This window comes from Hyla sarda, chromosome 2 (assembly GCF_029499605.1).
Source record: "Hyla sarda isolate aHylSar1 chromosome 2, aHylSar1.hap1, whole genome shotgun sequence".
Classification (NCBI taxonomy): domain Eukaryota; kingdom Metazoa; phylum Chordata; class Amphibia; order Anura; family Hylidae; genus Hyla; species Hyla sarda.
In genome coordinates this window covers 155597539-155614662 of record NC_079190.1, presented here as the reverse complement: position 1 = coordinate 155614662, position 17124 = coordinate 155597539, and the positions used below count along the sequence as shown (strand labels likewise).

General features: G+C 44.7%; 1 protein-coding gene across 4 annotated transcripts in view; it reads left to right on the top strand.

Annotated features, from left to right (window-relative positions):
- TGDS (TDP-glucose 4,6-dehydratase) overlaps positions 1-17124 on the top strand; it is a 57398-nt gene that overhangs the window by 19368 nt on the left and 20906 nt on the right. For all 4 annotated transcript variants that reach the window (XR_008888531.1, XM_056555589.1, XM_056555588.1 and 1 more), the window contains 3 exons: positions 6670-6812; positions 11090-11188; positions 14781-14840. Coding sequence is in view for 3 of the 4 variants with exons in the window: in XM_056555589.1 (XP_056411564.1) it covers positions 6670-6812; positions 11090-11188; positions 14781-14840 (302 nt within the window). In the remaining variant the exon portion in view is untranslated. The remainder of the gene's footprint in view (positions 1-6669; positions 6813-11089; positions 11189-14780; positions 14841-17124) is intronic.

Below are 17124 nucleotides of genomic sequence, written 5' to 3'. Positions count from 1 at the left end.
CCCCAGCGGGTCACTTTCAATTTGTGGCTCTCCCTTTTGGCTTAGCTACCACTCCCAGGGTCTTCACCAAGGTCATGGCGGCGGTAATTGCCATCCTTCGTACTCGGGGTATCTCAGTTCTCCCCAACCTGGACAACCTTTTAAGCAAGGCCCCGTCCCGATCCCAAAACCTGGAGAGCCTTCATCTCACTTTACCGACTCTTTTTTTCACTTTTGGATGGGTGATCAATCGGGAGAAGTCTCACCTGTCCCCATCCCAGTCTCTGATTTTTCTGGGTCTTCATTTGGTCACGGCAGTGGCCCGTGTTTGCCTTCCGTTGGACAAACGGTGCACTCTACAGCAGGGTGTCCATCGCCTGTGACGTCCATCCCTAATTCCAATTTGTTTCTGCATGAGGGTTCTGGGCCGGATGGTGGCTGCCATGGAGGCGTTTCCCTTCGGCCAGTTTCATTATCGCCCCCTCCAGCTGACCGTTTTGGCCAGGTGGGCAAGTCTCTGTTATCACTGGATCGACGGATCCTTTTGCCCCCAGCTGTTCGGCGGTCCCTCCTTTGGTGGCTCGATTCTCCCCTCCTTCAGGGGAGGTCCTTCCTCCCCCTCCACTGGCAGATCGTTACGACCGATGCGAGTCTCCAGGGCTGGGGGGGTTTGTTTCGGGACCTTACGGTCCAGGGTCACCTCCGAAAACGTGCCTTCCCATCAAACTTCTGGAGCTCCGGGCCATTTTTCTTTGCCTCCTCCACTGAGAGTTCCTCCTTCAGGATTGGCCGGTCCGGGTTCAGTCAGACAACATGACGGCTGTCGCATCCATCAATCGCCAAGGCGGCACGCTAAATCGCAGGGTGATGGAGGAGGCCTGGGCAGAGGCTCGAGTTCCCTCCCTCTCCGTAATCAACATTTTGGGGGTGGAGAATTGGGAAGCGGACTTTCTCAGCCGCTCTTCGGCGGATCCGGGGGAGTGGTCTCTCTCTCCAGAGGTGTTTGCTCAGATCTGCGATCTCTGGGGGACTCTGGACGTGGATCTCTTTGCGTCTCTCCACAACAACAGGGTTCCCAGCTTTTGTGGCGAAGTCACGAGACCCTCTGGCTCTGGCAGTGGACGCTCTATTTCCACCTCTCCCTCTCCTCCTCAGGGTTCTGCGGAAACTCAAGACGGAGGGCGTTACCCCCATTTTGGTGGCTCCAGACTGGTCAAGACGCGCGTGGTACGCAGACGTGATTCGGCTGGTCGCCGACGTTCCGCAGCGTCTTCCACTTCGACCCGATCTGCTCTCCCAGCGACCTCTCTGCCACCCCAGTTTACTGTTGCTGCATTTGACGGCGTGGCGGTTGAAACATTGGTTTTGAGGGCTCAGGGGTTTTCCTCTGAAGTGATTCACACCATGCTTAGAGCATGAAAGCCTGCCTCCGCCAGGATTTACCACCGCACTTGGAAGGCTTATTTCTGGTGGTGTGAGGCGCAGTCCGTTTCCCCAGTCGTGTTCTCCTTTCCACACCTTCTTGCTTTTCTCCAATCCGGGTTGGATCAGCATTTGACCCTCAGCTCTCTTAAGGGTCAAGTGTCTGCTCTTTCTATTCTGTTTCAACAGCAAGTGGCTTCTAATTCTCATGTCCGCACCTTTCTGCAGGGCGTGGCCCATGCAGCGCCGCCTTTCAGGTCTCCCACTCCACATTGGGACCTCAACCTGGTGCTTGGGGCTTTGAGGGAAGCTCTGTCGGAACCTCTTCAGGATGCTTCTCTTCGTATCCTTTCTTGGAAGGTTGTCTTTCTCATCGCTGTCACTTCCGTTAGAAGGGTCTCTGAGTTGGCGTCTCTTTCCTGTCACTCTCCTCTGTTACTCCTTCATCAGGACAAGGTGGTTTTTTTACCACCTCTCTCCTTTTTGCCCAAAGTGGTTTCCCCCTTTCATGTGAACGAGGAGGTTGTTCTTCCTTCTTTTTGTCTGGCTCCTTCCAGTGCTAAAGAGCGTTCCCTGCACAGCCTGGACATTGTTCGGGCGGTTCGGATCTATCTGTTGGCCACCTCCTCTTTTCAACAGGGTGACTCCTTTGTGATCCCAAAGGGTAGTCGCAAGGGTCTTCCAGCTTCCAAGGCAACCATTTTTGCGCTGGATCCGTTCTGCCATTTCGGAATCGTACCGTCGAAAAGGGAAGGTCCCGCCCTTTCGGGTGATTGCGCACTTCACGCATTCCATTAGGGCTTCTTGGGCTCTCCGCAATAGGGCTTCGGCCCTACAAGCCTGCAAGGTGGCCACCTGGTCGTCCCTGCACACTTTCACCAAATTTACACACTTTCACGTCAGCTGACGCCGGTTTGGGCCACAAGGTGTTACAGTGGTTCAGTCCTCTGCCTAATTCTATGTGGTACTTTTTTTCCACCCCAGTGACTGCTATGGTAGGTCCCACGGTTCTGTGTCCCCAATGGTTCCGACCGAGAAAAGTAGATTTTTTTGTGCTTACCGTAAAATCTCTTTCTCGGAGGATCCATTGGGAGACACAGCACCCACCCATGGTTTGTTGTTTGCATTAGTTTGTCCAAGGGGTGGTTCGGTTCCTTTCTTTTTGTCTGGTTTCCCTCGGACTCCTGCTGGTTTTTCTTTCTCTGTCGGTTGCCTCCTACTGCTTTGGGACTAAACTGATTTAGCTCTAGGTCAGTAGGCGGGATATATCCTGCCAGGAGGGGCCGACTTTTTTTCTTTTGTATGCCTAGTGTCAGCACCTCCTAGTGGCAAGAGCATATACCCACGGTTCTGTGTCCCCCAATGTATCCTCCGAGAAAGAGATTTTACGGTAAGCACAAAAAAATCTACTTTTTTCAATGGCAAAGGTGGGAATGAAAAAGGGGGTTCTCTCCGAAACGGGTCTGGGTATTGGCTATCACCCAACAATCCACTTTGCCTTTTTTTAACTCTTGACAAGGATTGATTCTCCATTCTCAAGCACTGGAGTCCCCTGCTCAGCTGACCACTATTCACTAAGTAACTGCCACAGCACGATGAAGTGGCCGCAGTGAGTGATCTGCATATCCCCGCTCAAGGGACCCCACGTCCCTGCTGCTGTAAACTGATCCATCCAGGGCCGGACGCAGCTCCCAGATACTTGCTACCACAGACCTACGTGCCAGGATATCCACAACAAAGACGGAACAAACACCTAAGAAGACTGCAGGTATTTCTACCAGGCCGGGTGGGCGGTGAGCACCAGCACCCGTGCCAATCTACACAACGCTTTATTTCATCGTATTCATTCCTTGCACATTAGACTGCAACAAACCACAATTGTATTTACAGTGCTGCTACTATTTTTACTCTATTTTTATTATACATCATATTACAAGTGATTCTAACTTTTTCCTTGTCAAACACTGGTACCATCATTTTAAAACCATTTTTTATGTTGCATTATGCTATACTGCTTTTAACCTATATATATCATTATCTCTGTAGCAAGGGCCCTGCTCAAAGACTGAATTTTATTACCGACTATATTGGCAATATATTTGTTATAAACCACATTATATTTAGATACCAGCCACATCTCCCATCTCAATGTTTCCCACACACACACTAGCACAAAATACTAACACTGCCTAGAGGTCTGAATTTCTCAATTGTATTACTAGTTTCTTTTGGCGCTACGGGTAAAGTGTATCTCAGCACCTCGGCCCAGTTAAACTATACATTTATAGTGTGCAGTTCCCCATCCACTTTTTAATTTATTTTTTGTTCAGTATTATAGTCAGCCTGTATAAAGTTTCCTTATCTCCTCTGAGGATGCCACTTTAAACTGTGGTAGGAACGCGCTGGGAGGTCTTTGGAGAAGTAATTTTGGGGGGTATACCCTGGGAACAGTGATGCAATAGATACATTGCTCGGGGATACTGTACATAGTAAATATGATTTTTAACAGTATTTGTGCTTCTCATTTTTGAAGGGGGTGGCCTCTGTATGACGTACATTGGTTGAACCTCTGATCCTGGTTTGGTTAAGACACGTCAATTACTGAATATTGAGTTTTTTGTCTGAGTGAATAAAAGTTAAGTTTTAAGCACCTACCATTTTGGGCATTCGCAGTTTAGTGCTCCTAGAGTAGCAACAATAAATCAGAAAAAATACATCAAGTTTATTCCAGTCGTTTAGACAGATATTGCCGAGGACACCCGTTCTTTTTAATCCAGATGACCTCTCTTTTACGCAGTACGGCTATTCTGTGTGCCTACGACTGTATGGAGTACAGTCCTCTAAGTGATTGATACATGGGATCATGGGACCATTATTGGTTATGTGCTCGATAATCTTAGTGCTCCACTGCCTGTATGTAAAGTTCTCTGATGCTCTTAGTACCTAGTAGGAAGGGGTCTTATAGTGTAGCTGGTGCAGGATTGGCCCCACGGGCAGAGCAGACAATATGATGAAATCAGGACGGCAACAAATGAATTGGTTGATGCGGTAATTAAGTGCTGGTATTACCATGGTTATGACAGTATGTACAAGTTCTGGTATTACCATGGTTGTGACAAATTTTGTGTCTGGTGTTCCTGATGACATTAGCGACTGCACTAAAATTGAAGGTAAAGATAAATCCCCTGGATTCCTCATATTGTTTACATTTTTTTTTAAATGTTTTCTGGAGGATGTCCTTTCTTGGTATGTTTCTCTCTCTGTTTAGGCAGTATTTTAATGAGAGGTTCAGGACAGCCTCTCTACCAGCATGTACTTAAGATCATTGGCTTGTTCCTCATTACCATGGAGCTTTCTAAGACTAAAATGGAACTTTGGAAAAGACTGACAGTCAATATTTACAGTTTCATCAAAAAGTTGAAAAAAGTTGAAAATTAAAGTGTACCTGTCATCCACAAAAACTTCTTGTATAATGTAGATAATACCATTATATATATAGATAGATATACACACATACATACATACAGTGGTCCCTCAACATACGATGATAATCCGTTCCAAATGAACCATTGTTTGTTGAAACCATCGTATGTTAAAAGAACAGTGCAATGTAAAGTATAGGAAGTTGTACTCACCTGTCCCCGCCGCTCCGGACCCATCACTACTCGTCTACGCTGCCCTGAATGTCTCCCTCCATCACTGTCTCCGCTTCCCCGGGATCGTCACTCACACGTCGCCGCCATCACATCACTACACACGCTGCTCCTATTGGATGACGGACGGTGTGCGCGGCGACGTGATGACGACGATGGAGAGCGCCATGTGTATGTGTATAGGAGTGCTATAGAAAAAGTGCTAAGTAAAAACAAATTAAATGTAAATAAACCGCTCCCCAATAAAAATTAGCTCCACCTTTTCCTATTGCTATACAAAAATCGTAAAAAAAAAAAAATGTTTTTACATATCTGATACTGCCGCATGGCTAATTGTCTGAACTATTAAAATTAAATGTTAGTAAATCATTAATATTTTATTTTATCCTGTATAGCAACTGGCATAAACTTAAAAAATAAAACGTCAAAAATTGCTGTTTGGTCACATCACATGCTAGAATACTTTTAATATGGCCATTGTACATAATTCTTCAAGTAGAATCAGCTGGACCCCTTTTTTTGGCATTTTGACATTTCTTTCCGATTAATCGATTAAAATAATCGACAATTAATTGATTAAAATAATCGTTAGCTGCAGCCCAAATTCATATGGTATCTCACTCATATACGAGTAGACGCAGTGCTTCTTCTACAAGCTAAAAAAAACTTGTACAGAATGGTTGATTTAAGTTGTCTACAATATACTGGCAGTGCCAGTCCTGCCCTGCTACTGCCAGTGAAGAGATCCGGCGAAAATTTTTATATTTCTTTTCTTATCCTCCATTGTGCCCGGGCTGTAAAAAATAAAATATTAAACTGTAACCCACCTTCCGCCGCTCCCCAGATGTACCGATATCTCTCTTCTGGGCCCGGTCATCTTCCGCATTTTGGAACCTGACTCATCACACTGTGATCAGCTTATCACCGGCTGCAGCGATGTCCCGCCTCCACCAGTGATAGGCTGAGCACAGTGTCATGTAAGGAGCCTGGGCCCTGCCTTCTCCCCGCTTCCCAGGCTCCTTACATGACACTGCGCTCAGCGTATCACCAGCCGAGGTGGGACATCACTGCGACCGGCAATAAGCTGATCGCATTATGGACTCCAAAAACGGTAGAAGACCGGGCCCAGAAGACCGATATCAGCTGATATATTTTTTTGCAGCTCTGACACAATGGATAAAAAAAAATTCAACTGGATATCTCCTTTAACAGTATATTGGGCTAATTTTATTCAGAACAATATAAATTAACAGTGAAAATAGACTATGCATTGTAAGTTACAATTAGAGATGAGCGAACTTACAGTAAATTTGATTTGTCACAAACTTCTCGGCTCGGCAGTTGATGACTTATCCTGCATAAATGAGTTCAGCTTTCAGGTGCTCCTGTGGGCTGGAAAAGGTGTATACTGTCCTAGGAGACTCTTTCCTAGGACTGTATCCACATTTTCCAGCCCACCGGAGCACCTGAAAGCTGAACTAATTTACGCAGAATAAGTAATCAACTGCCGAGCCGAGAAGTTCGTGACAAATCGAATTTACTGTAAGTTCGCTCATCTCTAGTTACAATGCTGCAGTTATGTGCTATTACTTACTCTTGCTTTTTTCCTTTCCAGACTTGTCTTTTTTGGATTCCTTTAAGTTTGCATATGTAAACACCTATGGGACACACGTTATTCTTAATGCTGCTTATGAAGCTGCAGTGGAAAAGTTTATCTATATAAGTACAGATGAAGTTTATGGTGGAAGCCTCAGTGAGGTAGCTGTACCTTTCTTTTTTTTACTGTCTGTCCTATGTGTCTTACTATATTTTCCTAGTTTTCCAGAACTGGTGAAAGAAATGGAAGCAGCACAGAATGCTACTTCCTACAAACAGCACGTATCACCCATCTAACTCTAGGGGTCTGACAGAAAGAGCCAAGTGCTGTACTGTACTGCGGTATGAATGGCACTCGAGCATGCATTACATTGATCAGTTAGATCTGTGGCAGGCTGTTTTAGCAGAGTTAGGCTGGGTCCACACTACGTTTTGTCCCATACGGGAGCGCATACGGCAGGAGGGAGCTAAAACCTCGCGCTCCCGTATGTGACCGTATGCGCTCCCGTATGCCATTCACTTTAATGAGCCGACCGGAGTGAAACGTTCGGTCCGGTCGGCTCATTTTTGCGCCGTATGCGCTTTTACAACCGGACCTAAAACCGTGGTTGACCACAGTTTTAGGTCCGGTTGTAAAAGCGCATACGGCGCAAAAATGAGCCGACCGGACCGAACGTTTCACTCCGGTCGGCTCATTGAAGTGAATGGCATACGGGAGCGCATACGGTCACATACGGGAGCGCGAGCTTTTAGCTCCCTCCTGCCGTATGCGCTCCCGTATGGGACAAAACGTAGTGTGGACCCAGCCTTATTATGGCACACATGGAGGCCTTCAGAAGGGCCCTGGCTACCATAGTAACTGATTGATTGATTGACACCCTACAATCACTTTGCTTGAGTGACGATCAGACAACTGAATACTGTGATCGCCATTGATTGAAGCATTTAAAGTGTTAAATGCCTGACATCAGCTTGATGGTTATTAACAGTAAGTCTTGGCTGCTTATAGCAGCCATCACCCACTGTCTATGGCAGTGGTCTCCAACCTGTGGACCTCCATATGTTGCAAAACTACAACTCCCAGCATGCCCGGACAGCCGTAGGCTGTCCGAGCATGCTGGGAGTTGTAGTTTTGCAACATCTGGAGGTCCGCAGGTTGGAGACCACTGTCTATGGAGTGCGCCCAGCTCCTGAGCTTGCTTCATAGTCTCCAAGCGCACATCTGCTGTACATGTATGGCAGATATTGCTAAGAGGTTAAATGCATCTAAGCTTAGTGCTTTTACACTTAACCCAAGAAACAGTGGAGCAAAGTACGCCTGTCAGTGCCCACTGAAGCGCCTAGCTCCAGTTTTCAGACCTAGTTGAAGTTCTCTACAGAGTGCTGTGGAAGAACATGGACTGTAACGTAGTTTTTTCTCTCTCAAGAGGCTACACTGCTATAATGATAGACGAAGGAAATGACTGCCTGGAGATATTCCATGCAGAGATTCTGTGGGCAGGAGGAGCTGGCAAAACAAGCCAGTGCTAGGATTACTCGGAAATGTGTTGTGCACATTCTTTCGGCGGAGTCTAGTATCTGGAATTTCTGTGGTGTAACATCTGTGGCAGAAATTTCGTAGCATGAAAACAATGGGAGGCTGCTGCATCGGATTTTCCACACCTGAATTCAGCTAGAAAAAATACATAGTATAAATGGGCCCTTTTTTATTTTATTTTTTATTTTTTTAAATTACACAAAAACGGCTGTTTTATATAACAAAAATGCCTTCCCCCCCCCCCCCCAAAAGGCTGCACAATGATCTTTGTTCTCATTTAGTTTGTTTGCCCATAACTGTTATGGATGTAAAATGAAATGCCAGGGACTCCTTTTGAGTGGCTTATGACTTAAACATCCCCAAAAAACAAATATTTTTACAAAGGTTCTCTTGCTTGGAAGACCAGGCACATGTAATTCTGGTGTCAGGTCTCCTCTATATTGCAGGTGCTCATTAAAGGGGTAATAGGATGCAAACGTGCCCAGGGTTACAGTATATTAAAAGGGTAATAGGATGCAAAAGTGCCCAGGGTTACAGTATATTAAAGGGGTAATAGGATGCAAAAGTGCCCAGGGTTACAGTATATTAAAGGGGTAATAGGATGCAAAAGGGCCCAGGGTTACAGTATATTAAAGGGGTAATAGGATGCAAAAGGGCCCAGGGTTACAGTATATTAAAGGGGTAATAGGATGCAAACGTGCCCAGGGTTACAGTATATTAAAGGGGTAATAGGATGCAAAAGTGCTCAGGGTTACAGTATATTAAAGGGGTAATAGGATGCAAAAGTGCCCAGGGTTACAGTATATTAAAGGGGTAATAGGATGCAAACGTGCCCAGGGTTACAGTATATTAAAGGGGTAATAGGATGCAAAAGTGCCCAGGGTTACAGTATATTAAAGGGGTAATAGGATGCAAAAGTGCCCAGGGTTACAGTATATTAAAGGGGTAATAGGATGCAAAAGTGCCCAGGGTTACAGTATATTAAAGGGGTAATAGGATGCAAAAGTGCCCAGGGTTACCGTATAACATAAAACAAGCTCACCTGATGCTGATACCATGAGTTATTTTAGTGTTGCTGGTCCCCACTGTTAGCACCCCTCTTCTGTCCCAACATGCAGGTAATGCCCACACAGTCGATCACTGAGGTCACGGATGTGGCCATTGATTGGCTGAGTGACATTTTCTGTGTATCAAGACAGAGAAGAGGAAGTGCTAATAGCTGTCACAGTAAGAGCGCCACTAGCAGGGGATATTTGTAGATACACCTAGATATTTCTAAATGTAAAACGTATCCTCCAGAATACCCCATTTAAAGGGAATCCATCAGCTCTGGATGAGATTTATGAAAGAAGCGATCTGATTGGTTGCTATGGGCAACTCAGCAACTTTTTCTCTGGACAGGTATTGACAAATCTCCCCCTATATCATGTTCAAAGCTCAAGTGTCAATAAGGCGGTGTTGAGCTGCAGCATGTTACAACCAATAGACCATATATATGGCGGGTGAGATTAATCACAATAACTTATAGATCACTGCAGTGATCCAGCAAAACCCTATTTCCCATATATAAAATGTTTAAACTTTATTATTTCCTCACACTTATAACATACAATTAAAATGACAGTGCTTCTCTCTCCATATAATGAAGACAAGCAGCATCAGCCTGACTGTCTGACAATCAATTATGTAGGCATCACATGCACCTACAGTGTGCTATGCAAATGGAGGCAGCACTTTATTTGCATAGCACACTGCAAGTGCATGCAATGCCTACATAATCATTGTCAGACAGTCAGGCTGACGCTGCTTGTCTTCATTATATGGACATTGTATGTTATAAGTGTGAGGAAATAATAAAGTTTAAACATTTTATATATGGGAAATAGGGTTTTGGTGGATCACTGCGGTGATCTATAAGTAAGGCTGGGTTCACATCACGTTTTCTCCCATACGGGAGCGCATACGGCAGGGGGGAGCTAAAACCTTGCGCTCCCGTATGTAATTAATTTCAATGAGCCGGGCAGAGTGAAACGTTCAGTCTGGTCGGCTCATTTTTGCACTGTATGGTGTTTTAGGTCCGGTTGTAAAAGCGCATACGGCGCAAAAATGAGCCGACTGGACCGAACGTTTCACTCTGGCCGGCTCATTGAAATGAATTACATATGAAAGCATATGGCGAGGTTTTAGCTCCCCCCTGCCGTATGGAAGAAAACGTGATGTGAACCCAGTCTTATTGGGAGCTGCAGCATGTACCCCTTCTTTCTCAATGCTTTGACCTTGATATTCAGGATTTGGCTTCAGCCCTTTACATCAGTTTTTCAAGGCTGGAGGGGTGGTGGAAGATGCAGGGGTGCGTGCTGAGCTCTGAGATTATAGGACAAATTCACTTTAATCCCCAATAGAGCAATTTATTGAGAGTGAACAACCACGGTAATATGTATATGGTAGATTTAATAATGATAGGCAAACTTTAATATATTAGTGCAACCTAATAGATAAAATTATTACGGCTTAATCTGACAATATATCTCTACGTATGTGCATTAAGTCTGGTATGTTGGTGAAGTAGCTTGTATATACAAAACAATATCTTAGTTGGGCAGCTCAGGGGTACTTAGCCAGTTTCTCTAAAAGTTCCCTACTGTGCATAAAATGCTTCTAACCTTCCTGCAGGGAGCAATGAACTTGCAAATCTGTTCTTTAGCCTAATGATGCCTCATTTTCTATACATATTCTAATGGTTAGAGGTCACATTGGTGTAAACAATGATTCAGAAAATTTGGATTGTGATATTCCCAGTACAAAATTATGTAGATGAGTCTCTTTATTACAGAATATTTTGCCCGGTATTCTGAACATTATTCCACTTCGTTGCCATCTTTAAAAATTCATATTTCATTAGGAATTTGATGAAACATCACCGAAACGGCCAACGAATCCATATGCGTCGTCCAAAGCAGCTGCAGAAAGCTTTGTGTTCTCTTTCTGGGAAAGATACAAGGTAAGGAGGCGAGGGAAGAGCCAATGATATATTAGCAGTGGGAGTCATAGCTCTATTCAGTGGGGTATGTGTGTAAATGAAGCATCACACAGCCATATGTTGTGAAGTGTGAAATGATTATTTATATTGCTGGATGTATTTAGGACATAGACCAAAGTGTCCACCTGCTCTGCAGTGCACCAGCTGTCATTCATCTCTTTTCACGCCGAAATTGTTTACCCCGAGAAACTACAGCCAGAGTGACAACATAACCACACTGATGCCATTTCTTGCCTCTTACTCTTCATGAGCATTGGAACCTTTAATCAATCATCCTATAAAAAAAAGAAGTTTACATAATAGAAAGTCATGTCAGTGCTGCATACACAACATGAGCAGTCTGTGTTTTGAAATTCATTACCAGCCTTACATCGGTAGTAACGTATTCACACAGCTAAAATATGCGGTGATTTGTTTGCGGACTGTGCAAATTTCAAATCAGTGTGGTTTGCATAAAAAACTATCTTTCTTCAACTTTTGGGGAAATGTCATCACCACGTTGACATGAGAGAGCAGGAGAGAGCACAGAGGAGAGCTATCAGACAGGAAAGATCACAGAGGAGTACTGTCAGGCAGGAGAGAGCACAGAGGAGTCCTATCAGACAGGAGAGATCACAGAGGAGTCCTATCAAACAGAAGAGAGCACAGAGGAGTCCTTTCAGGCAGGAGAGAGCACAGAGGAGTCCTTTCAGACAGGAGAGAGCACAGATGAGTACTGTCATGCAGGAGAGATCACAGAGGAGTCCTATCAAACAGAAGAGAGCACAGAGGAGTCCTTTCAGGCAGGAGAGAGCACAGAGGAGTCCTTTCAGACAGGAGAGAGCACAGATGAGTACTGTCAGGCAGGAGAGAGCACAGAGGAGTCCTATCAAACAGAAGAGAGCACAGAGGAGTCCTTTCAGGCAGGAGAGAGCACAGAGGAGTCCTTTCAGACAGGAGAGAGCACAGATGAGTACTGTCAGGCAGGAGAGAGCACAGAGGAGTCCTATCAGACAGGAGAGAGCACAGAGGAGTACTATCAGAGAGCACAGAGGAGTACTATCAGAGAGCACAGAGGAGTGCTATCAGACAGGGGAGAGCACAGAGGAGTCCTATCAGACAGGAGAGATCACAGAGGAGTCCTTTCAGACAGGAGAGAGCACAGAGGAGTACTGTCAGGCAGGAGAGAGCACAGAGGAGTACTGTCAGGCTGGAGAGAGCACAGAGGAGTACTATCAGACAGGTGGTTCACTAGCCCACCCTCACTGGACTTTGTCCATGCCTGTTCTTCAGCTTGGAAAAAGCCATGATTTTATTAGCCATAATTTCTATAGAAAGGAAATAAAATTGTCTTATTATTTATATTAGATAGGTTAATGTTTTGCCAATACAAAATATAAAAAGTTTTTGAATCTGACAGTGGCCATTTAAAGCAAAACTGACTGGCTGTTCATCTCCAATTAAGCTAATATACTGGGTTATAGTGTGGGTGAACAGCATTAAAATCGGGGTAATTTATGAATAACGAAGTATTGCATGAGTTATACGTCTTCATATTTCTAGTTCTATTGTGCAGCCAACTCTGCACAATGTAGGTGGGGAGTCGGCTCGCCGTGCTTCCCTGCCTCCTCAATACTGCTCAGTATGCCCGCCCCTGTAATGAATATGCATAACTATCTCATGTCGCTAGTTATGCATAGGAGAGAGCACAGAGGAGTACTATCAGAGAGCACAGAGGAGTACTATCAGAGAGCACAGAGGAGTACTATCAGAGAGCACAGAGGAGTACTATCAGAGAGCACAGAGGAGTACTATCAGAGAGCACAGAGGAGTACTATCAGAGAGCACAGAGGAGTACTATCAGAGAGCACAGAGGAGTACTATCAGAGAGCACAGAGGAGTACTATCAGACAGGAGAGAGCACCGAGGAGTCCTATCAGACAGGAGAGAGCACAGAGGAGTACTATCAGACAGGAGAGAGCACAGAGGAGTCCTATCAGACAGGAGAGAGCACAGAGGAGTCCTATCAGACAGGAGAGAGCACAGAGGAGTACTATCAGACAGGAGAGAGCACAGAGGAGTTCTAGCCCACCCTCACTTACTGGACTTTGTCCATGCCTGTTCTTCAGCTTGGAAAAAGCCATGATTTTATTAGCCATAATTTATATAGAAAGGAAATAAAATGTTCTTATTATTTATATTAGATAGGTTAATTTTTAACCAAGACAACATATAAAACGTTTTTGAATATGACAGTGGCCATTTAAAGCAAAACTGACTGGCTGTTCATCTCCAATTAAGCTAATATACTGGGTTATAGTGTGAGTGAACAGCGGGGTCATTTACATGAATAACGAAGTATTGCATGAGTTATACGTCTTCATATTTCTAGTTCTATTGTGCAGCCAGCTCTGCACAATGGAGGCGGGGAGTCGGCTCGCCCTGCTTCCCTGCCTCGTCAATACTCCTCAGTATGCCCGCCCCTGTAATGAATATGCATAACTATCTCACGTCGCTAGGACGTGAGAGCCTGTTGGCCCTTGCGCTCTGCTCACAGCAAAGCAAAGGCGCATTCTTTTACAAACTTGTGATGTGAGAGTGAATACATTTCAATATTTATTACGAGGGCAGGCCAGAGCAGGGAATATTGAGGAGGCAGGGAAGCACGGTGAGCTGGCTCCATGTCTCCATTGTGCAGAGCTGTGTGATAACTAGAAGACTAAAGATGTATAACTCTGGCAGTACTTCATTAATTCATGTAAGTGACCCCGTATTTTAATGCTGTTCACCTGCACTATAACCCAGTATATTGGCTGAAGTGTGTGTTAACAGCCTGTCAGTTTCCCTTTAACCAGGTAATATAGCAGGGCACTGACTGATAAATCTTAGTCCCTGTTGCAATGTCCTTTGACGGCTTCTCTCCATTCATTACTGTAGTCGTCTGGCATCTGAAGGGCTGCAGCAAGGCATCTCATTTCTGCATAGTCACCTTCCCTTTGTTTCCTCCCGCTTGTAAAAGAAGAATGTTTATGGGCATTGCTAATGCTGTAATTCCATAATAGTTTAAATGGGTTACTTTATGGATAGATGGATTTATGGATAGCCTACTTTTTTATTGTCTGTCTGGGCCTGCTGGGAGTTGTAGTTTTGCAACAGCTGGAGGCATCCTGGTTTGGTTGTGCGCATAGTAGTTGACTCAACATTTGAAAAAATGAAGTTTTCAAAGATTGATCACGTGACTTTGCTCATTTGTAGCATAAAATGTTTAAGCCTTATATTTGCCTGCAGTGTAATGTGATCAGGGGACTGATATGTGCTTTGTATTATACCATAATGATATTGTACATGTTAGGCACCTGCATGGGATACAAGTCACAGACCGATATTGGATAGTGCTAATTCTGACTGCGCCAATTGACAAGTTGCTGTCACTTTTCTGAATTCAATCATATATTATTTCTATAAATGTGTGGGGAGTTTTAGTATTTTATGTAGCTGACCATATAGTATGTCCATCTATGAAGTTTGGAGAGTTAGTGTTGTATATGTAATAAACGACTTTGTCCTTCTGCAGTTTCCAGTTATCGTCACCAGAAGTAGCAATGTGTATGGACCACATCAGTACCCAGAAAAAGTAAGTGGAATCGTTTTTGATGTTGTTGTTTTTTTTTTTTTTTTTTTTTCTTTCTTTTCTTTTCTTTTTTAACCTTTTTGTGGGATTTTTGCAGTTGCTGTTCTGAGAAGCCATTCAAGATGCAGTTGTCTTCATGGACAAATAAATCCACATACTAGGCAGCTTTTATGTATGAATAACATTGTGTACATGCAAAATACACATGCATGTATACATGCATGTCGCAAATTGGATACTAGGGTATACAGTGGTTTAAATATGGAGAATTATAACCAGCATATGCAAATATAAGCTGTGCTCAGTATCCTATACAGTATTTCAGTTCTTTAACTATCTAGAGATTGCTACATGTTGTTAGCATCCAGAGACTTAACCACTTAGGGACCAAGGGCGTACAGGTACGCCCTGACGCTCTGGTACTTAAGGACCCAGGGCTTACCTGTATGCCCGTGGGAATTTTGGTCACGACCGGGGACAGGACCGGGATGCCTGCTGAAATCATTCAGCAGGTACCCCGTGCAAACCCCTGGGGGTTCCTGAGACCCCCTCATGTCGGTAGTCGCCGCAAATCGCCGGTCAATTCAGACCAGCCATTTCAGGTCATACGGGTCTCTGGTGACCCGGAAAGTAAGGGGGATCGGAGCTGTCTAAGACACCCACGATCCCCCTGAAGGGATAGGAGTAAGGTGGCAGGGGTGCCACCCCTCATATCCCTTCTATTGGTCGGTCAGAAGCAACCAACCAATAGCAGGGCAGGGGGGTTAAAGTTCGGTTCCCCCGTTCTGCCCACCCACGGTAGTCATGGTTGAACAGGGGAACTGTGGTGTGACTGGCAGCGGCGGTGGAGGCCACTTACCGGCGGCGATCCTCTCCCGGTGCGGCGATCCTGCGGCTAGGAAGCTGTTTGCTGTTTGGGCATGCTGGGATTTGAAGTTTTGCAACAGCTGGAGGGCTACAGTTTGGAGATTACTGTGCAATGGTCTCTAAACTGTGGCCCTCTAGATCTTGCAAAAGTACAACTCCCAGCATGCACGAACAGTAAAAGCCCCCCCCCCCCCCCCCGAAATAAAAATGAAAAACCTATCATCCGGCAGTGTTTCCAAAACAGAGCCTCCAGCTGTTGCAAAGCAACAATTCCCAGCATTTCCGGACAGCCGTTGACTGTCCAGGCATGCTGGGAGTTTAGCAACAGCAGGAGGCACCCTGTTTGGGAATCACTGGCGTAGAATACCCCTATGTCCACCCCTATGCAATCCCTAATTTAGTCCTCAAATGGCGCATGGCGCTCTCTCACTTCGGAGCCCTGTCGTATTTCAAGGAAACAGTTTAGGGCCACATATGGGGTATTTCCATACTCAGGAGAAATTGCGTTACAAAGTTGGGGGGCTTTTTCTCCTTTTACCCCTTATGAAAAGGAAAAGTTGGGGTCTACACCAGCCTGTTAGTGTGAAGAAAAAATATTTTTTTTTACACTAACATGCTGGTGTTGCCCCATACTTTTTATTTTCACAAGAGGTAAAAGGAAAAAAAAACACCCCCAAAATTTGTAACGCAATTTCTCCCGAGTACGGAAATACCCCATATGTAGACATAAAATGCTCTGCAGGTGCACAACAAGGCTCAGGAGTGAGAGCGCACTATATACATTTGAGGCCTAAATTGGTGATTTGCACAGAGGTGGCTGAATTTACAGTTGTTCTGACATAAACGCAAAAAAATAAATATCCACATGTGACCCCATTTTGGAAACTACACCCCTCATGGAATGTAACAAGGGGTTTACTGAGCCTTAACACCCCACATGTGTTTGACGAATTTACGTTAAAATTGGCTGGGAAAATGACAAAAAAAAAAAGTTTTTTTAACTAAAATGCTGGTGTTACCCTAAATTTTTCAATTTCACAAGGGAAAATAGAAAAAAAAAGTGCACTACAAGGCTCAGAACAGAAGGAGCACCATTGGGCTTTTGGAGAGAGAATATGGGTGAAATTGAAGGCCATGTGCGTTTACAAATCCCCCATGGTGCCAGAACAATGCCCCCCACCCTACATGTGACCCCATTTTGGAAACTACACCCCTCACGGAATGTAACAAGGGGTGCAGTGAACATTTACACCACACAGGTGTGTGACAGATTTTTGGAACAGTGGTCCGTTAAAATGAAAAAGGAAATTTTTCATTTGCACAGCCCACTGTTCCAAAGATCTGTCAAATGCCAGTGGGGTGTAAATGCTCACTGTACCCCTTATTACATTACGTGAGGGGTGTAGTTTCCAAAATGGAG